The 23,314-nt window shown below is 37.0% G+C and overlaps 1 protein-coding gene across 1 annotated transcript in view; it reads left to right on the top strand.

Moving 5' to 3' along the window:
* Positions 1-23,314, top strand: part of POU6F2 (POU class 6 homeobox 2) — a 593,519-nt gene that overhangs the window by 239,268 nt on the left and 330,937 nt on the right. The window contains exon 3 of the mRNA XM_049781867.1: positions 20,423-20,514. Coding sequence (XP_049637824.1) covers positions 20,423-20,514 — 92 coding nt within the window. The remainder of the gene's footprint in view (positions 1-20,422; positions 20,515-23,314) is intronic.

Raw genomic sequence — 23,314 nt, 5'->3', positions numbered from 1 at the left:
GACTTGCCCCCACTCCTGCCCTCACTGCCAAGGCCTTAGTGCAATCAGTTGGGAGAGGGGTATATCACTGAGTTTTTTTCTGCTAATATTGCCTCTTTCAAGAGTTAGATGAGTGTATGGTATTAGCACACATGATGGCTGCCGGGACTTCTCAAAGTAGAGTCTTGGAAGGAGGCAGTCCGTTCTGGCTCTAAAGAGTTCTATCAACATTTTTTTAACTCTATCTTGCTGTGATTTAATTAAAAAAATTAAAAGAACTTCTTATGATGGTTAATCTCAGTGATAGTACTTAATTGACAATACAGAAGATCACTGAGACAATTTAAGTAATAACACAATTTAATGTCCCCCAACATACCTGCCCCAAAAAATTAGACAAGAATTCCTGGATCTGATTTTCAGGCCTTCATATTTATATGATCTACAAAAAATTCATACTTATATAAATCTACAAAATATTCATATTTATGTAGATCTACAAAAAATTTAACAGTCATCTATTTGTGGAAATAAGTCTACCAGAGATTAACAGTATTGTCTAGAATGATTTTCATTTGACATTCTCTACCTCTTGGCTTTAATGAAAACTTAAATATCCTCTTGAGAAATGGTTTTTCTCGTAGAGACTGCTCATTCATTTTACTTTCAATTTGTTTTTATTAAAACATGATTATTTACAAAATAAATAGTTATTTCAGGCATATTATGTTCCAATACCAATCCCACCCAAGTGATAACTTCCCTCTACCAATAGCCCTGGATTCCATTCCAACTCCCAGCCTACCTCACTTGGCAAGCACATAACAAAATTTTTTTTTCGTTTATTTTTATTTTTTTTTTTTGGTTTTTGGGTCACACCCGGCGGTGCTCAGGGGTTACTCCTGGCTGTCTGCTCAGAAATAACTTCTGGCAGGCACGGGGGCTCATATGGGACACCAGGATTCGAACCAACCTGGATCGGCTGCTTGCAAGGCTATCTCTCCGGGCCCAACAAAATTATTTTAATATTTGCATGCTCAAATAAAACTTAAAGGAAAAACAAATGGAATGATGAGAAGATAAAATTTTAAAGTCAATTTGTGAAATTAATTGCTATATGTTACCAAATGTAAATAAGTTCAATCATTTGATACAACACAATATAATGCCTGTTTTACTTGCATAAATAATTTTTAACTCTGGCACTAATATGTATTGCCCAAGAATTAAATATTTTGTACTTGAATTTCATCGCAGTAATTATCATGTTTTCCTATAAATAATAAACCTTTTAATTCTGTGATAATGAGACTGTTCGTTTTTGTTTATTATGCAGATCAATTCTGTCCCTGAAAGTTGGTTTTGCCATATCTTCCCCTAAATAATTTATTTCTAGTTTCCCTTGCAAAGCTTGCTTTTTGAAATATATTATGTATTTCTTTTCTGTTATGAAGGCAAATTTCTTTGGACACTTCAATTCAGTGGCCTTCACCTTTTCATGACAGGCCCTTCAATGCCATGATTCAGAATGCTTCTACTTTAAAATCATTTATTAAGCCTAACCTTATTCTTTATTATTCCTTCCATATCTTTTTTTCCAAACCCCAAAAGGTAAGATTCATACATTCTAAGGATTAGAAGGTGAAAATGCCTTTTGGGAAACCAGCATTTGATTTACTACACAAGCCCATACAACTAGATTGAAGCCACAAAAACATCTCTAATTTCTTGAAACTGCTCCTGCTATCTGTTCACAAAAAGATCATGTTCCTTTTCTTTTCAATAACTATCTGAAGCATCACCAATCATTTCTCAAGTTAAACCCTTCCTCCCTCTCTCTCATAGTAGCTGAGCTGTTATTTTCCTTTACTTAGAAAACTAAAGTCATCAGTTTTCTTTTCCATTATCTTCTTTGACACTTACTTTGCTTTTCTTTGCTTCCTGTTCTAAAAATTCTTTGTAGATTCTTTGTAAGATTTTCCTGTACAAAGCGAGATACTTGTATGAGTTCTGATTTCGTTCTCCTTTGAGTAACCAATTTCATCAAAATCATCACTTTCTTACTAATATTTAAATATTTTCTTTTACACTATCTTCTTCAACTCAGACTCTGACTATGTCCTTTAAAACAAATTTAAGGAACATCTCTTCAACAAATGATAGTAGAAAACTAGATCACCACATTTCAAAGAATGTGGACCAATTAGATCAATTAATTTAGATCATCCAAAATCAGGATATAAGACTAGAAAAATATCACTAAAATTTAACTGCTACTTAATGAAATATGGTTGCAAGCTATAAATATATAAATGTTAAGTATCACTGAGGATATGCTTGCATGTCTAATATACCGAGACACATAAAGATCTTTACATCTAAAATAATCAAATAATAAAAACAAAATAAATTATTCATTCAAAAATAGGCAGAGAGTAAAGAGTAAAGAGACCCTAAAAATGTTCATCATTTATTGGATAAATTAAAATCAAAAGAGTATAAATCTAACTCAGACATGTGAGGTTGATCTGTATCAATAGGACTAGAAATAATGAAGGTTGGGGGCTGGAACAGTGGCACAAGCAGTAGGACATTTGCCTTGCATGCACTGACCTAGGACGGACCGCAGTTTGATCCCAAGGTGTCCCATCAGGTCTCCAAGCCAGGGGGATTTCTGAGTGCATGGTCAGGAGTAACTTCTGAGCATCACCAGGTGTGGCCTGAAAAGAAAAAAAAAATGAAAAGAAATAATGAAGGTTAGTGAGGATGTGGAGAAAAGAAACCCTCATATACAGATTATAAAAAATATGAATAGCTATATTCTTAGGGAAAAATACTAGAATTTATAAAAAATAGATCTAACATAGAACCTACCAATTTAACCTTGGGTTGAATTCTTGGGTGTCTACCCAAGAATATTAAAACACTTATTTGGAAATATATGTGCATCCTTGTTATTGCAGCACTACTCATAATAATAGGGAAATATCTTAAGTACTTATGAATGGATGATTGGAAAGTGATGAAATGTATATATTATTCCTTTAGATATGCATTGAAATAGTATATATTGCATCTTTATCTAATCTATGTATATACAATGGATTACTACAGAGTCAAAAAAATACAAAAGTTAAATCTTGTCATTAAGGGCAACTTAATGAATAGACTAAATATGTCCTTAATAAAAATAAATAACTATTTTAATAATTTGTGAAATATAAAAGAAACAAGGCAAAAAAAAACAGGCAAAGACAAAAATCGAACAGACAATAGTAGTGTCCTTCTATGAAATAAAATTTTCCTGTGCCATGGGGTGACTGTGAAACTTGGTCTACTTTTTCTGCTACAATCACAACTATGATTATCCCCCCAGAATTGCATACTTAAATAATGTTTTTCTAACACACTTTTCCTGGGCATTCACCCACTCTAAATTTTCCAGGAATGTGTATTTCCACTGACCCCTCTGCTTTAGCTGAGTACCTAACTGAATCAATATCTCTACTGAAGTCCCATTGATACTTGATGCTTAATATAGCTAAATCTGAAAAGGGTTTTATTTTACAGAAATACAGTGAGAAAAATCATGAATACAGATCTGGATTGACAACAACACAATAGTCTCTAGAATAATAGCTCTCCCATTTTCTTAGATCCGCTGAAGCCAAGAGTTCTGTTAGACCATCCCCTGTAGTTTCTATGTGCTTAAGAATGTATTTAAACATTGACATCACTATTTCTTATCCTCTCTGATGAATATCACTTGCTATAATAATTTACTATTTCATACAGAACATGAAATGCGGATTTTAATTATTTCATGCTTCTAATCAAAACACTTGACCCTATAAATGGTACATGCTTTCTTTCATAAAAATCTCAGTCCTGTTATGCTTAACAATAAAGGAGACGTTCATACACCTAGTCCATAAAATAGAACAAGTTGGCTCATGAGAGTGTGTCTTTAAATCAAAGACATATTCGCAAAAAAAAAAAAAAAAAAAGAAAAGAAAAGAAAAGACATATTTGCAGAGCAATAGAAGCATCATGAAGATTACAGTGACCCAGTCTATTCATTTTATGTTTCTTTATTTTGGTTATCTTTCCCCCTCAGGTGCAGAAAATTTGGATCAATGCCAATTTGTTTAATTAGATTAAAAAATATCAGACCTTCTTTTTAAGCTCTTTTATCAAGCTCTTCAAGAGCCAAATCAATTAAGCAAATTGTTTAAAAAGTGACCTACCAACTCCATATAAATTCCATCCCTACTTCAGCTATAGAATATGCCAAGGTTTATGCAGAACAAAATTTTCCAGCTGAGTTACCAGCTTCTCAAAAGGAGGATTTAAAAGAGAAATGCTGACAGAACTTCAGCCCTGGTAGTCAAAGACAGACACAACACTAAAAGCCATTTTAACAGAAATTTCCACATGAGGCAATTCCAGCCTCACTAATCTATTTGTGCCTTTGGCGAGGCACTCATATTTAAAAACACCTCTACTTTGAGAGAGCACAGTGGGTAAGGCTCTTCTTACATTGCATGGGATCAACTCAGATTCATACCATGGAACTCCACTAGGCCCCCAAAAGGAATCCAATCTGCCCTCTAGTCTGGCCAGAACTCTGAGTGCAGAGTTAATAATAAGTAACAATGAGTAAGGCCCCAACAGAAAACAAACAAGAGCCCCTCCACTTTGACTTATAAAGCAAGTCATTTCTCCCTTCTTTTGTTGTTTCACATGTTTAAATAAACACGTGAAATTTGGAACCACAGAAATTAAGGCTTTTTTCCTATACTACTTCCCCCCCTCACCTACAATTTAATAAATGGTTGCACATGAACTGTATTTTTATATGGTTATATGTATGCAGAAGAAACAGAGGACATAGGAAAAATGGAGAAAAGTTAGATATATAAGCAAGAAAAAGTGAGTTATTGATTTTATTGACTGGTCTGTTAACTTCTGTCATTGCCATAAAGTCTTATTTATTTGTATACAGAAGACTCAATTACATAGTTACATATCATTTTTACACCTCGATTATTTACAGAAGAATTGCAGCTTCATAAATAATATAGACCTAAAATTTCTCAAGCTGTTCCTTGTTACCTAAGGAAATTGTGAAGGCTTTCATTTACCTTCTGCAGTTATTAGAACAACTTTACCATGGACTACTTAAGGAGAAAGAGGGGAAAAAAATCTTGCTTTGCATAATCTAACTTAGGATGGACGACTGTTCAACTCTTCCTGATGTCCCATATGGTCCCCCACGCTAGGAGCAATTTCTGAGCGCATAGCCAGGAGTAACCCATGAGCATCACCAGGTATGGCCCAAAAACCATAAAAAAAAAGAAGGCAAAGGGTTAAAAGATGCAAGTTTTTAAATCTCCATTTTAATAATATTAGAGACTTATTTCAAATGTAAAAAACACATCTTAATATTCTTTTTTTTTGGGGGGGTCACACCTGGCAGTGCTCAGGGGTTACTCCTGGCTCTATGCTCAGAAATCACTCCTGGCAGGCTCGGGGGACCATATGGGATACTGGGATTCGAACCAATAACCTTCAATAAATGCTTGAACATTTGGGAAAGCTCAGGGAACTGGGGGGCAATTTTCTCAAAAATTGCCCATGAATGTTTGCTTTTCCACTAATCTCCCTGAACGTGGCTTTGAGATCAGAGTTGCATTGTAGGTAAATGAGTTCCATTTGAAGCACCGGAGGGATATCTTGCACATCAAAGGAAAAGGGATCCACAAAAATATGGAAAGTGGCTCTGTGCTTTTTGAAGTCTGCAAATCTGTGAACAAATTCCTTCTTTAGCTTAAAAATAGCATCAACATATTTATCACCACTGAATGCTATGCCTGCATCCACAAGTTCCTTGCATGCTGGGAAATGGCAAAGGTTTGTCTGAGAGAGCTGGGATTTCCATAACACAAGTTTTGTGGAGAATGCTCTCATGTTGTCATAGGCAGCACTGATAAGCTGCTCCGGGCCTTGAAACATCTTATTTAGTACATTAAGCTTATGTTTGATGTCAACAAGAAAAACTAAGTCCATGAGCCATTAGTGCTCACTCAACTCAGAAACAGCATTCCCATCCTTCTCTATGAAGGCTTTCACTTCTCTCAACTCAAAAAATCTTTTCAGGACTTTTCCCCTGCTGAGCCAACGTGCCTCGGTGAAATAGAGCACATCTCCATATTCTGACTCCATTTCCTCTAAAAAAAAGCACGGAACCTCCTGAGCTTTAAGCCCCTAGATCTGATTTGGTTGATGCATTTCACAATAACAGACATCACATTGTCACATGGCAGGCACTTACTGCAAAGGGCCTGCTGATGGATAATGCAGTGAAGAGCAATGGCCTTCTCTACACCCTCCTCTTCAAGTTTTTTTTTGAACAAGTGCCACCAGTCCATTTTTCCTCCCTGTCATCGATGGTGCTCCATCGGTTATTATTCCAATAAACGTCTTCCATGGCAAACCTGCATTCTCAATGGCATCACAGAGGTGCCGAAATATGTCATTAGTGCTGGTCTGGCATGCATTGGATTATTATGAGCAACTCCTCTGTCAATTCAAAATTGCAATCAACACCACGGACATAAATTGTGAGCTACGCAGTGTCTGTTATATCTGTGCCCTCGTCAAGAGCAACTGAGTATGCATCAAAACATTTGGCTTTCTCACAGTTGAGTATAAATGTCACTTGACATGTCAGAAATGTTGTTGGCAGAAAGGCTGATTTTGCTAAACTGACCTTTCTTTTCCGGACAGATAATACTTGTAGCCTGTAAAATACATTTTTTTTTTAACAAACTCTCCTTATGTGAATGGTTTCCCTGTTTTAGCAATCATCTCACTAACCATGTAACTAGCTTTGACTGATGCAACATTCTCTTTGGTTGCTTTCTTGAAGAAATCTATTGCCTCATTAGACATGCTTTAAGGCTGGAAATCTGCTTGGCTCTCTCATTTACTTGATATTTTGCACATTTCTCAGCATGTTTAGTTGAATAATGGCGTTTCAAGTTGTATTCCTTGTACACTGCAACTTTCTCTGAGCAAGTAAGACATGTGGGGATGCCCCTGTGCTCAACAAAGAAATACTGCATCTCCTATTTTTTTTCTGAAATTGTCTGTGCTCGTCATCAATCTTTCTCTTCACTGCAGGCTTTGATGAAGTCATAATGAAGGTATGACAAAATCGAGTTCTGTAATAAACTTCTCTCCCTTCTTTCCCTTAGGCCTCCGATAATGCAAGGGACAGTGGGCAGGAGCAGCGGAAATGACGTCTGTGCTAGGCGCAAAGTATTCGAGATTATTTGCTTACTGAATATTTGCAATAAAAAAAACTCATTGGTAAAAAAAAAATGCAAAAAATCGCATACCCCGAATGGAAATTTGCATACCCCGAACGGAACTGCTCGGGGTATGCGAATGTTTAATGCGATTTGTTTCTTACTAATGCGATTTTTATTGCGATTATTCGGTAAGCAAATAATAGCGAATACTACGATATTTGAAGGCCAGCCGCGGGCCACAAAATGTTGTATGGAGGGCGGCAAACGGCCCGTGCTGCAAGTTTGAAACCCCTGCCTTCAGTTCTAGTTGCAAATCCAGTGAGTAGTGGCAACAAATATATGTCTCAGAACCTTTGCTCCTCACAATAAGTTCTAGTTTTATCCCTCCAGGGCCCAGTTTTCTTGGCATTGTCTCCTGGTGGAGGATGTTTTTCTATCCTCGGCTATTCAAGTTATGATATTAGTTTTCTTTCTGAGAGGCCAAAGTTGTCACATGTCTGGACTCAGTTTGCTCTTGATATTTTCTGTTATGTGGTGGTATGGATGTCAAACGGGGCAAACTATATTATTTTGCCCATTATCTAAGTAACACTATCAGGACCTAAGGCAGACAAAGAGGACAGTTGCTTGTAATATTTAAGTAAAAAAAAGGGGGGCGGATTTACTAAATAGTTGCCTCTAAGGGTGAGACAGAGACAGGAAAAATGCCTAGCCTGCCACTATGGTAGATAGTCTCTCTCATTCTCTCCCCACCTTAGAAAGGATATGCATATCACTTTACCTCCTTTTGAACCAGTTCTTGTCCAGAGTGATCATTTCCAATTATTCTTGTCAAAATAGTGTTTTCTCTTTTCTAATTACAGTCTCTACAACGTTTTGTGATATGCTTCCTACCATGGACCAATCCTCCTGGCATTTATTTCATGCTATTTATTTTTATAATCTGCAAATGAGTACAATCATTCTATGTCTGTCCCTCTCAGGCTCATTTCACTCAGCATTCACTCAGATACTTGTGTGTGTGGTTTTTGGGCCACACCCAGCGGCACTCAGGGGTTACTCCTGGTTGTCTGCTTAGAAATAGCTCCTGGCAGGCACAGGGGACCATATGAGACACCGGGATTCGAACCAACCACCTTTGGTCCTGGATCGGCTGCTTGCCAGGCAAACACCGCTGTGCTATTTCTCCGGGCCCTTACTCAGATACTTTCTATGTCTATCCATGTATAAGTAATTTTCATGATTTCACTTTTCCTAATGGTCGCATAGTATTCCATAATATTCCATAGATTCTTTATTCATTCACTTATTTTTGAGCACTTGGGTAGCTACAGATTCTGGATATTGTGAATGGTGAATATTGCAATATACATAGAAGCGCAAATACCTTTTCTGCAATTTTTAGACCCCTGGGGTTTATTTTCAGGAGAATTACTGAGTTACATGGTAGTTTAATTTCTAGATTTTTAAAAAACGTCTATATTGTTTTCCAAACGGTGTGGTTCAGTCAATATTTCCATCAACAGTAAATGAGTGTCCCTTCCTCCATGAGAATGCATGATTTTATAGGCCCTGCCAGTTTGTCATGCTTTGAAGGTCATCATCAATGGCCATGCACTTTTATTTTTTGTTTCTTCATCAAGATCATTTGACTGCAAAATTGTTTATCACTGTTTGCTTTGATTTCACAACTCTAATGCAGGTTTATTACCACCTCCTCTCTACACATGCGAAAACTCATGATCAAAGAAGTTGAGTGACTTATCTAAGATCATACATATAGCACATATAAAGTAAATATGAAAACACGAATCAGTCTAATTCTATATCTTATTGTCAGGATTTTTTTAATTCTCCTATTCCCTTATTTCTTTGAGTTCTGGTTCTGGAATAGTATAGGTGATTTCTCTAAATTTTTCAAGATCTAAATTTGCAGTTACATCTGGATCTACTCCCTTTCTTGATAAATTAAACACAGAAATATTTGGTCACATTAGTCTAAGGATCTTGTTACTTCAATATTACTCTATTGATTATAATTAAGTCTAGACTATTTCTGCCTTCTAAATATCCTGAGACATGAGGCCATCAGACAAATGAACCAGAAATATTCCCAATGGTTTTATTATAATTAAATAGCATAAATCGCATTTTTAATCTGATTTTGTTATGCCATCAAATAAAACCCACACTGTAAAAAAATAAAGAAAATTATAAAGGTAGACCCTGACACCACAGGAGCCTTAGTGTTCTTCTAAAGCAAACAATGTCACAGAGAATTAAGTGCAGACAGGACACCCTGATTGTAAGGATCACCATGAACCAGGAACTGTGCTATCACTTCAGCCCCCTAAAAGTTAGCTCTGACATAGATCAAAAACAAACTAATATAATAAATAGAGAGGTCAAATGGAGAGGTCAAAGGCCTACAGCAGGTAGGGCCTTTGCCTTGCTTGTGCCTGGCCTGGGTTTAAGTCCCCTGAGCCAGCCAGAATAGATCCCTGTGTGCAGAGCCAGGAATAAGCCCTGAGCACCACCAAGTGCAGCCAAAATTAAAAAAAATAATAATATAATGAATGGATATTGCTATATAATTGATACTATCAAGCAGTGCAGTTAAAATAATGAAAAAAATAATCTGAACAAGTTTTATGAAGCTTTAGTTCTACTTGACCAATTACCGTAGTGCTAAGAAATAAATACACCAAAAGTAATAAAAATGGTTAGAGACTCAGGTGTTGGAGTTACTGCTTGGCTGTTTGGTTTTCTTATAACCAATTGGTGGCGGGGGGATATAACCAGCAATCTATTGACTGAGCATTAATTTGATTTTGCATATGCTAGCCATATTTAATCATATTATAAGGCAAATGTTTTGTTATCTCTTTCTCTCTGAGGGTGCTATAGCACTTAACAATTTTTTTATAGTGACTTGTATGACATCCTTCTCTTCCAGCACAATTTTGTGTTGTCATGCTGTCATAGAAGTTCCATTACTGTAAGAGGTTGCTAACTAGGTGTGATGCTACAATTTCATGCAATGTAATTCCTCTGGGGGTATTTCCCTCCTGTCCTTTGCTGAGTTCAAAATGACCCCACTTTCACCAATCTTTAGCTACACGCAAGAATGATTGCAAATGCTACTCTTTTGGCTCTTTTGGAGTATCTGTGTAGAAATGCAGTTTTATTTCAGCATTAAGGGATTTAAATTTTTTATTCTCCTATTTTAAAGTGATGCTTTGGCTACATTTGGAAAAAAAAAAGTGGTTTTTGAGAGTAAATTACTGAAATGGATAGGCCAAACTTTTATCTTCATAGACTCTCACAAATGGGAAGGCAAAGATATTGATATGGAGGAAGAAAGTGTCAGAAAAATTGCCATAAATCACAGAGCAAGGATATTGGGCTACATTTGGTATCACTTTTATTGTGTTTATAAAGGATAAATACGCTTTCCCTTAAGTATATATATATTGCCATCTCTTCCTCCTGTGAGCCTCTTCAATGGGAATCTTCTCACCATGTCCCATGAGTTTGAGGATTATTACTGTGATAAAGACTATTGCTCTTCAATCCTTTCTTTTTCTACATTATCATGTCTCCTTTGCCCTGACCTTTGAAGTATAGGATATTTAAAGTCTGCAAAAAATGTCTGATAAATGTGGGTGTTTCCATGTATTTGGGGAGGAGGGAAGGTAGGCATGACAAGAAAGGTATGAAAGACAAGGGGGTGTAAAGATGAAGGGAGAGGAAAAAGGTTAAAACACAGAATTGATCTGCTCACTCTTCACTTTAGAATTGAATCACTGGGGACTTTGTTTCAACATCCTGATTCCGTGGGGCTGAGACCTGAGGAGACTGACGCTGCAGGTTACCTTCCTAACAGGTGGTGGTGCCAACATTACTAGTTGAACTATTATGCCTTTAGTAAAGAGAGCTTATATTAGGAATGCAGTTTATTCATTCCTTTATCAACTTATTAGTAAAGTATATTGGGGGACTTAGATCTTAGGAGTGTGACAGAGTATCTTGGAAAAAACAGGAAAAGCTTATCTCTAGTACAACCTACACTTCACCTTCACATCCCTCTTCAATTCCATTAGAAACTATTTCCCGTTACTCCTGATCTGGAACCTAGAAGTCTCTCCCTGAGATATTTACATTTTGTGTACCAAATAGTGTTGCCTTAGAGTCAAAAAAAAAAAAAAAAAAAAAAAAAAACAGAGCTTAAGTCACAATGCTATTTGCTCACTAACCTTGTGTCCATGAGTTATTTAAATTATGTTTTGGCTTCTGCAATGTGAGATTGAGAAGAGAGATAAATAAGGATCTTCTGTGAAGATTTAGAAAAAGTATGAACAATACAACAAAAAGTGTTTGGCCTGTTGTAGTGCTCAATAAACATTAGCGACTCTGAACCCGTGAATCAGCAGAGCAATCTGTTCAGTTCAATGTAGACCTTCCATGCATGGGACACTGTGAGTTAGTTCCCTCTCTGTTACTTGTATGAGTTGCAGACAGAAAGTCAACTTCCATAAAGCTTAGTTTCCAATATAAATTGAGATTATATTGATATAATCATTGTACCTCATAAAGGTATTATAAAATTGATAAAGTAATATATAGGAAGTAAATAGTACATGAATTGGCACTTTGCTATATGTACATATACATATTATGAAAATGATATTAATGTCTTAAAACAAGGTCTGAGGAGAATTGCTTATTCTGAATGTTTTCGGAACATTTTTGTCAGTATGTGGGCCTGGAAGAATGAAAGGAAAGCAGTTGGTATGGTTCCTCAAATTCCACCAACTGGCCAAGTTTCCCAAGTAATACTCTGTGGCAGATAAGAGTCCTTCTACCACAAAATAGTTACTGGTCAATGGGAAAATGAAGGGAAAAGTACAAGGCAACTTGTACTTACAAAGTTTTACAAGTTTATACCAGTAAAGTAAAGCTTACAAGTAAATTTTTCTTCAGGATAAATTTTTTCACTTTAAAATTTTTTCATTTTATTGAAAGCACTGGATCTTACAAAGCTATTTCTAGTTGAAAAAAGATCTCATCTTTTGGTTTTTTTGGTTTTGGTGTTATTTTGGGCCACACCCGGTTGTGCTCAGGGATTACTCCTGGCTCTGTGCTCAGAAATTGCTCCTGACAGGCGTAGGGGACTATATGGGATGCCAGGAATCGAACCAAGGTCCATTTTGGGTCAGCAAGACAAACGTCCTATCACTGTGCTGGCTGCAGACCTCATCTCCATTGTAGAAGAGGGACTTTAAAATGTTTTTGTTTTATAGTACTGACAGCACATGACTATAGCCCTACCTTTGTTTGTTTGGGGGCCACATCTGACTGGGTTCAGGACTTATCCTGGGCTCTGCACTCAGGGACCAGTCCTGGCGGGACTCAAGAGACCATAGCGATGCTAGGAATCAAATCTTTCTCATAATGAACACAGCAAGTGCCAATCTCTCAGGCCCCCCACAAGAAAATTTGTTTTATTTTTTTTACTTGACAAAATGAAATATTAATCCCTCTTTATCACCATTATAAAAGTTTTTCCATTTGACAACCCCAAGAAATCTAAACATCAAGATGAGTGAATGTTCCATGATTATTACAGTTCTTTTGCTCATTGCAGTCACAAATATGGCCACTGCAGAGGTCCACTAATTTTCTGCATTGGGGGCTCAGATCCTGTACCATACATATTGTAGAACTGAGCAAAAGGTATCAATTATTAGAGTAGTGATTCATTTTATTGTGGTTTGTGCTAAAATCATTTTCTGAATGTCAGAGTGGCAGTCTCAGATGCTTCTGCTGACAGATGGTCTGAAATTCAGATTTCTGGAAGGCAGGAAAGGGGAAATGAGACTGCCCAAGGTTCCTTCCAACTTCCATCTGAATGAGAATTCTTTGCTCTTGTTACCCTGATAATAGCTCTTTGTTTGAGCCCCCACCTCCATTTTAAGGTTGACTTTCCAGATCTCCATGTAGAGATGCTTGGCCAAGAGTCAGTAAACTAAAAACAATTTTTAAAAAAAATGTTGGTAGGGCAGCTCTGTAGATCTATAGAGGAATCACAAACAAGGACTCTGAGCTGACCACTTGAACACCACAAGTATTAGGCAAGAAAAATTAACTGCTTCTCTTCCTTCAGGTCTTCTTCCCAGCAAACACACACACACACACACACACACACACACACACACACAGTTGTAAAATCTGATGCCAGATTATTTACCAGCTGTGGCCATTGTTCAAGCCATTCACTAGTAATTTTTTCACATTTTACCTTAAGTAAAACAATCTGGGAGAACTTTTAAAATAAACAATTTTCTATCTTCTGAGTACCTAGACCACATATGTCTTGCCAAACTTGGTGATGATCTTGTAGTCAGGATAGGAAATCTGCAGGTTGTCTATCCATGGATCTGCTTCTGCAGAAACAACCAACCAATATTGGAGTAAATATGGAGAACATCCTCAAAAACTGACAAAAATGTTAATATCAAGACCCAACACATAGCAAGAGAAAAATCACAGCTACCTTTTCTTTTATTTCATTTGTATTATTATATCAAACTACTATAAGGTACAGAGTTAAAAAGTTGTTGATAGTTGAGTCTCAGTCACACAAGGTTCTAATACCCATCTCTTCATCAGTGTTCATTTCCCACTACCAATGTCCCCCACACACACACCAATATCCTCCCATCTCCAAACCTTTCACTCCTGGAAGTGTTCAGGACTTTCTCTTTGCCAGGTATCACTCCTTTTGGGGCTCAGAAGATCATATTCCCTGGTCAGCCTTCAGCAAGTATTTGCTGTACTCTCTCTCCAACCACCATAGTTACCTTTTTAGAAAACAAAGTTATATTCAAAATTTTAATGTATATTTAGATGTTTAACTCTGTGTTTTTTGAGGATAAAATGTAAAACTGAGAAAAGACAGAACATCTCATAATTTCTCTCTTGAGTCCCCAGTTTAGAACTAAGTCATTGAGAATTTAAATCCATAATTTGTCTTTGAGTTTGTGTTTTGTGAGTGCAACGAATCAACAAGCACATGTGTGTAAGAATTTAGCAACCAGGTAACATGTGTGGTTGCCTACTTCTCATTTTATGCCTCTTTAGGGGTGATATATGTTTTGTGTACAGTTTAGTGAGGACTTTTCTGCCATTTCTGATCCAAATGTACAGCACAGAGGAAAGGCCACAGTACCTTTGATCTATACATCTACTATGGATAGGGACAACAGTCCTAGGAGGAAAATTTTGATTTCTCATCCACAGGTGAGAGATTTCAGTTTTTGTTTTGCAATGATCACCCCAAAAATTATATAGTTGGTCTAGAAGAGGGCTAGGCATGAATAAAGCTTAAAAGGAGACTCTAGAGATGGTCATAAAAGTAGAGGATCAGCATGATCTTCCCTTTCCTGGGGCCTTACCAGGCACCCACCCAGTTGAGAACAAAGACTTCATCTGTGGACTGAATGCAGTCCTAAGCAATGGTTATAGCACATGTTCTGAGAGAAGAGTACTGAAATGAGCCTAGTTTCTTAGATTTAAAAAGGCTTTTAAAAACTAAGCAAATAGGGGCCAGAGAGATAGCATGGAGGTAGGGCATTTGCCTTGCATTCGAAAGGACAGTGGTTCGAATCCCAGCATCCCATATGGTCCCACTAGCCTGCCAGGAGCAATTTCTGAACGTTGAGCCAGGAGTAAGCCATGAGCATTGCCAGAAGTGACCAAAAACAAAAACAAAAACAAAACAAAACAAAAAAAACCCTAAGCAAATAATTTCAGGTGATTTAAGACCTATGTCTAAACTTTCAGATCAGTACAATCTATCCATATCTCCATCTACCAAGATTAGCAACTCAGAAGTCTATGTAAATGTCAACATGTCTATGTAGAATATGAACATTCAGCATGTGGAGCCCAGAATCAGGAGTTAGAAATGTAAAATAGAGTAAGTTTTTGCCTTGAAAACTACACTTTTTATCATGATGTGCCGTAAAATGCTGTTATGGTTATTGTTGCAATGTTTGAGAGCCATACTTTGTGGCACTGGTGTATATGACTATGGTGGAGACACCTGGTAGTTTTTAGGACTCTAGGCCCTTACTCTTCAATGCTTAAAGGCCACACAGAGTGGAGATCTAACTGAGACATCAAACTGCAAGACATGTACTCTGCCATTTAAGCCTCAGTCCCACCGGCAGATTTTAACAGAGGTGCTCCAGAAAGGACCCAAAATTCCAAATCTATACTGGCAGTCTATCATGGTCTTTTATTTAGTTTGTCTTATGACTGTCTCTCTCTTTAAAAATCTTTTGTCTTCTGAGAGAAAGCATTTATAGAAAAGGAGAACTTTATTGGTCTGAATAGGATGGACATTCAGCACTGCCTTTATGATGTGAAAACAAATGACAAACTATTGTTGAAACAAGACTACAGGATATTTAACAAATGTGGAGAAGGGAAGAGAAGTTTTGTTTTATTTTTGTATAGTTTACATAGGCTAAACCTAATGTAGAACTAAGTATAAATATAATATTATAAATATAATATTAGATAATTATTACCAATTATACTTTGCCTAGTTATTCCAATTCTCCCTTTCACTTCTCATGCTTATGTGTGGCCTTTAAATAGATCATTATATAAACCCATTGAGAATCTATAGTCTTCTCACATTAGGAAAACTAAATATCCCTCACCAAGAAGCCAGATAAGGAATGGGATCTGTTGTTCACATTGATGACACCAATTTCTCTCGGGTCCCATGTCAGGGAGGGAGAAGTTATAAGTACCTGACAACAACTTTTCAAGAACACCTCAGCCCTTATATGAATTAATAAATGCTTTATTTTTAACTGTGGCTGAAGCTTTAGTCTCCACTTCCACCAGTGATCTATCTATCTGCACAATGTTCTGTGACTAACTACATCTGTGGCCAGTGTCATAAAGACATCCTGCTTGGCAATAAAAAGTGGGAAACAGTAACAGGGACTCTGAAAAGATTTTTAAGCCACTTCCTCTCCCTCCTTGGCATTTCAGAATCTGGAAGAAATTTAAAGAAAGGGACATTTAATTTACAAGATCCTGTTGCCCTGCTTAGCTGGGTTTCACATGCCCAACATAAAATAATAATATATTCAACTGTCCATCTTCTAATAAACAATCTTTACATCACCTCACTCCCCAGTGAAAACAGCACACAGTAAGAAAAGCATGAATTCCAGAAAAAAAGCAATGGATCCCTGTGACCTTCATGTGATTATGTTTGTACTAATGCAGAGAGGATGGAAACCTAAACTCTCCCTCTGAAGAACCGGACTCATTAAAAATGAATGCATGGGTTATTAACAAAGGGGCCCTGTCAACTGAATGGTGGAGGGAATGTCTCACACATTAGAGAAAGTGGAGCTGCTTTATTTGATATTTCCAATTCATATTTGCAATTCTTCTCAATTTAGGACATTTCAATAGCCTGACTTTTGTAAGTAATGTTGCCACATCCATTTCTCTGAACTGGCAATGTCATTAGGGTAGGATGAATGTCTTGAACTGGAACTTCTGATCTGTCTCCATACTGTTTTCCATACAGCTATTGAAATAATGATAATGAGGTTACTATATATATACATTTGCAAAGATACTATGCTAAGGCTTCAGGCAGTAGTGTATGTACATTCTCAGATTAAAAAGCTATTTTGTTCTTAAAAGGAGAAAAGAATCAACTCCAAAAATAGGGGAAGAGATATGCTAAAGAGATATGCTAAAGAGATATGCTAAAGAACTAACTTCCTGTGGCCTGCAGAACTTTCAAGAGGTCTCTCCCATGGAAGATCTTGAGAGGTGCTGTTCAGAATATTCATGCCTCTCAGTTCCACCGACTTCCAAAGCAGAGACATAGGTAGATAGACCTCTTAACAGACTCAGGTGTGTGAACAGCACTGGAAAGATGTTTACAAGCAGGCACTGTAATTATTAAAAATGTATTTAAAAATCAATTGGAAACAAAGAATCTGAATAAACTCTTTCAGCAAAGTTATGCATAGGGTCAACAGAAAATACAAGATACAGATGAGAATACTTGAAGCTAATCATCTGGGAAATACAAATCAAAACCACAATGTTTCTACTTGCCACCTGTAAGAACAGCTTGTTATCAAGTTAAGAGATACCAAGTGTTGGTGAGGATATAAAAAGTTTACTCCTTTTTATAAAGAGGTTACTCCTGGCTATGCGCTCAGAAATCGCTCCTGGTTTGGGGGACCACATGGAACACAGGAGATCAAACCATGGTCCATCTTAGATCAGCCATGTGCAAGGCAAACACCCTACTGCTGCGCCACTGCTCCAGCCCCGGTAGAGTAATATTGGAGCTCAAGCAGATTTTAAAATGTAAGATTCTTTACTTTAAGGGCACTTTCCTTGCTTTTGGATGATCCAGACTTGATCCCTGACATCCCATAGGATCTCCTAAACCCACTGGGTATGATCCCTGAGCATAGAGCCAGAAAAAAGCTCTGAGCAATGCTGGGTGTTATACAATGAACAAAACAAAAGCAAAGCAAAAGAGCCCTTATTCCTTATCTGTGTGCCAAATACAGATGTGTGAGCTGGAGGGATAGCACAGTGGTAGGGTATTTGCCTTGCACATGGCTGACCCGGACAGACTTGGGTTCAATCCCTGGTATCCCATATGGTACCTCAAGCCTTCCAGTAGCTTCTGATTCCAGAGCCAGGAGTAACACCAGTGGCCAGAGAAAAAGCTCACCTCCAAACTCTCTTGGTGATGCTTCAGATCTCTCTGTGAGCCTGAGATGAAGGCCTGGAATCATTCATTCTGAGTGCTGGAGTACCCTGGATTTGGAGAAGACCCCTGATCTGGGTGCTGCCTCTCAACCAGACAGATTATTTTATAGTCCCTCCAATGTTAAGGGAGACGGGGATGCATGATAGGAAGAAGCATTACTTTTTGATCCAGTTAGGAGAGCCTACATAATCTCCTCCAGAGCCTGTGAAAGACCATTTTACACAGAAAATTGTGTGGAATTGCCTCGCAGTTTTCTGAACATGGTTTCTGAGAATAACCAGCTTCAAAACAAATTGCGATGTGCTCAGGAGGGTCTCCAGCAATGGAGAACAGAATGTAAGCAAATGTAATCTGGGCAAAGCTGCAGGGAAGGCGCGCACAGTCTTGTTGGCACAGATCATGTGAGACGGCTCCTGAACATGACAGGGGCACATTCACCAGCCTCATCCCAAAGTGAGCTGGGACACATAAAAGAAAAGTACTACAGTGGGACTTGGCACAGCAGACACTTAACTTTTTTTTAATGATTGAGAAGTGTTTCTTTTTCTTTTTCATTCTGTATAAAGAAAGGTTTTTACCTCCTGTGCATTGTACACTCTCAGCCTCTCGTGCAAAAAACTCATGATGATGAAATAATGGAGAGGTGAATGCAGATATCAAAACATCTTCACAAACTAAACTAAAGTGGATTCTGAACCATTTGAGAATTGACCTAATCTGAATATTTAACCAAAAGCATCCCTTTGAGACCTTGTTAGTTTTATAAAAGTACATAAAGTTCTGCTAATATCTGCAAGGTAAAATAAGGCTTTGGTATCTAAGGATGGAAGTTGTGAGATTTGCACTGTGTAATATACTCTGGATTTAAAGTGCTCAGCCATTCAAGCAAAATAAGTAAATCACAGATTAAAAATTTAGAAGGAAGGTTGCCTGTATATTATGGGAGAATTGTTGGCATCTTCTGATGGGTCATCTTACCCTTGTTATTAAATGACAATGATCATTAAAATGCCAAACATATTTTGACAGAATTCACTTTATAAAATGTCAGCAAGTCTGTGTTTTTTATTAGTTTGTTCCAAATCAATTTAGAAATTTCAATAGAATGCTTGTAAGTATTCCCCAAGCAGTGTCCATTCCTGACTTCCTGCACAAAAAATATTACAAATTAATCAGATTTTCAGATTTCTGCATAATGGCTTTGCACATTTATTGCTTAATCCTATTATAAAATCCTGTTATGATTGACACATCACTGTGGAGATAGAAGTCAATTGAATAATATGTAGCAGTCAATTTTATTTGTAGCTTAATGTGCTGAAGTATTTTCCCCAATATTTCCATTATTTATAAGTCTGTCCCATTGGAGAATATATAGAAGAATTTGTTTTAAATGAGCCAATATTACCTTCTTTAAAATTTATAAGTATGACAGAATCATCTCTCTTTCCTTGGTCACCCACGACCTGCCAGTAAACGGAGTTTAGATTGTTTTCACTTGCTATTCATAGGACAAACACTAAGAAGAGGATTATGAAAAAAGGTTTTAGAATTAAGATTTTAAGCACCACAAATACAAAAGATATGACAAGCAATCCCTCCCCAAATGACTGTTAGTTTTATTTATTTGCCTAATTATTTAGGTTTATTGTGGCCAATGCTCTTACAAGCTATATATAGTTTATCCCAAAACAAAGTACATAAACATACTTGGTGAAACTAAAATGCTTATGAATGTTTGAAGAAAACGGGTTTGGGTGGAATCTTATTTTCTGGGCTTAGGAACTCAGCAAGATAGCAGGAGTGGAAGATGTTTTTGATGTCTAGCAAGGTGGGGGCTTCCTGGAGTTGATGCAGGGCTCCTAGGCTTTGAGGAAACTTGCTTTAGGAGTTTAAGCAAGTTTAATCTTCTGGAGAGTTTACAGCAGGTGAAATTGAATATGGCTTGGTTCTAAGAAAAGTTCAGTCTGTAGTGAAGAGATCTGAGAGGACAAAGTCATCCTATAAGATCATACAGATGTATGTAGGAAATTAGATTAGCTGTTTGTCTGCCTATGCATAAAAAGTGCAATTTTCTACATGAGGGACACTTTGGTACCGCCCTACTCCAATGCAAACTGGTATAAAGTAGGCTGATTAGGGCTGCAGATAATGACATCACTTTCTCCATTGCCATAGACTTTGGCCATGTTATCTGTGCTCTCATGCTATGTCGCATCACAAGATGATGGACCATTTGCAACTCCAACTGGATCTTCTACTAAGGGAGCACCTCTCTTTTGAATTCCAGGGGCCAGAGGAAACCCCTCAATCTCAGACCCAGGGACTCCAGACCAACCCCAGGCCAACCAGACCCAACCCCCATTTCCGATGGGCCCACAGGTCAGTATCTCTTACCTGCTCCCACATAAGCTACAGTTGTGATATTTGGACCATTTAAATAGCCAAATAAATAATCATGAGCTAAATCCAATTAACTCCAACAGAGCCATGAGGGTGATATATTCTTGGATGATAAGTTGTAGGACCACATTACTTATTTAATAACACCAAGAAGAAAAACTTGACTCACTTTTCAAAAAGGGAAAGCGAGTTTCAATCATTTGAAACTTTTTTCTTTTCTAAAACCCACCACAACTGTGCTGTTGGTTACCATGCAGTTTTCTAGAAAGTAAAACTTTAATGACTGGAGTGTGAAGAAAATTAAGTTATTTCAACCTTACCATAGCCATTTTTTAAATACAAGATGTGATTTAATATAAAAAAGTTAATGCAATTTTAATGCAAGTTCAGCTTATTGGGTTTGACAATACTGTACATCACATGTGGCTCCTGCATTAATAAAGAAATACATTCATTATTTTTTAAAGCCCAATATTTGTTTTTTGCAGCCTGGTGTGCTTATATGGAGATATAGAAGACAATTACTAAAGGCCAGGCTTGGGCTCCCCCCAACCCCCAGTCATTTAGTATGAAGCTTTCAGATATCAGCCCATTTTTATGGCAAAGGAAGCTAGAACTTGGGTGTTTATCTCTCTTTTACTAGTGTTCTTATTCCTCAAAATTAATCACTTTCAGCACTCTGAGAGCTTATAAGTTCAGGCTTGAAAGTTCACATTTAGAGTTTGGGCTGGTCTTTCTTGTTCCAAGAGTCACTATATTTTCCTGTAGTCTTAGATGGCCCTTAACTCCAGAACCAGAAAGATGTCTGGTCTTTTATGGAAGCCTAGAAACAGTTTTATTATAGTCTCAGCTTCTTCCTATTTCATGTCTCTGATACAAGTGTATATACAAACATACCAGGTAAGACTTTAGATGGATCAATCATAGGACAGCCAAGAGAGTAAAAGTAGCAATAGCTATGACAAGATGGAGAGTGTGTGCCTTGCTTTAAGCTCAAATATTTCAAAATTTTAAAACTGTCACAGGCTTCAAACTCCAAATTTGTGATCCGTAGTCTACTTCTGAAGATGACCAATGTACCTTCCCTCTCAGTATGTTCTCACAATTGGAAAGATATTTTGGTTATTTTTTATAAAATAGGGACCCAGTAACATTGCAGAAGTTTAATAAAAGTCTCACATATACATCAGGAGCTTGGCCCACTCAACCTCCAGCAGAGGCTCTCACAGGCTGGAGATAGTCATTGGGATTCTTCAAAGATTCCCAACAAAGGTTTTTGTGAGCTGACTGTAGGAGGGATTGCAAAATGGACTCAGGTGCCTCCTTCCTATTCTTGTAGCCCCTGTTCTCTAAATCCGGGCATGTCATAAAAGATAAAAGAAGAAAGGGTCAAACAAGGTTGATGGAGCCACTCTCCTAACCTTGAGTTTCCTTCCTCCACTACTTGCTGACCTTTCTGCAGTGGTGAGATCCCAGAGCCAATAATGTGCAGTGCATCAGAAAACCTAATATACTATGTGCTATGCTTATACTTGTGACCTTTTATTTGATAAAATTATGCCACATTAAAAATAATTAAGAACCATCCCTACCCCCAGTTAGAATTTTCTATTGGTTTAGAGAAAAGAAAAATGACTTGAGGCTGTCCATATTACCCCCTTATGGGTGCAGAGAAAGCACTGCCTTGGTTAAGGACGCTAAGATTGAACTTCCGGGTCACCTAACCTGAATAAGGCAGGAATCCTTTTGGGTCATCATTGTGTGGAAGGCGTGCCTTGAAGTACCTATCTATAAGACTTTCTTCCTGAATATGTAAATAAATGTGTATTTCTCATGTTATTTTATCTAAACAAAAATATTGAAGTGATAATAAAACTGTTTTAAAGATTTTTTAAAGTATCAGCATTTTTCTGTTTTACTTTTCCAAATTATCACTATGCATTGCTTAATTATTGTATAATATAAGAATTTTATGTATTCTTATCAACATGTTCTATTTTTCAAAGAGGTGCCAATGATCTATTTTTAAAACTTAAAATTTCTTATCAAGTATAATACTGTAACAAACCATTTTCAATATTATTATGCATTGTTTGTGCATTTATCTTTTTCCTTTTTGAAGTATGTGTTGAGGCTCTATCCCTGAAGTTATCTCCTTCTGAGTCAATGGGGATAAATTTGTTCATGAACCTCGATGTAGATTATCAATTTACTTTCCAAATGGCTAACAACAATGCACATGTTTCTAAATCTTATAATGGTGTCATAATGGTGTCTCAGTAGCTTTGAATACATTTTAATAGGTAAAAACAATATTTTGCTGTTATTGTTGAGACACTTCCTCCAAATTTCACTGACTAATTAGTTCTTTTTAGACTAACAATTTCCGAGTTCCAATGATTTAAAAGTAGGACACAATGCAATTATATAAGGTAATACTATAGTTTGGAAAATATTTGAGCTTTTCTCCTACAAATTAGTAACACAATTTTTCTTTCTTTTTCTTTCTTTCTTTCTTTCTTTCTTTCTTTCTTTCTTTCTTTCTTTCTTTCTTTCTTTCTTTCTTTCTTTCTTTTTCTTCCTTCTTTCTTCCTTCCTTCCTTCTTCCTTCCTTCCTTCCTTCCTTCCTTCCTTCCTTCCTTCCTTCCTTCCTTCCTTCCTTCCTTCCTTCCTTCCTTTCTTTCTTTCTTTCTTTCTTTCTTTCTTTCTTTCTTTCTTTCTTTCTTTCTTTCTTTCTTTCTTTCTTACAAACAACCTTTTAATTTTTTGACATGATCTT

Source organism: Suncus etruscus, chromosome 10 (genome assembly GCF_024139225.1).
Source record: "Suncus etruscus isolate mSunEtr1 chromosome 10, mSunEtr1.pri.cur, whole genome shotgun sequence".
NCBI classification, from domain to species: domain Eukaryota; kingdom Metazoa; phylum Chordata; class Mammalia; order Eulipotyphla; family Soricidae; genus Suncus; species Suncus etruscus.
This window is presented reverse-complemented; position numbering and strand designations above follow the sequence as displayed.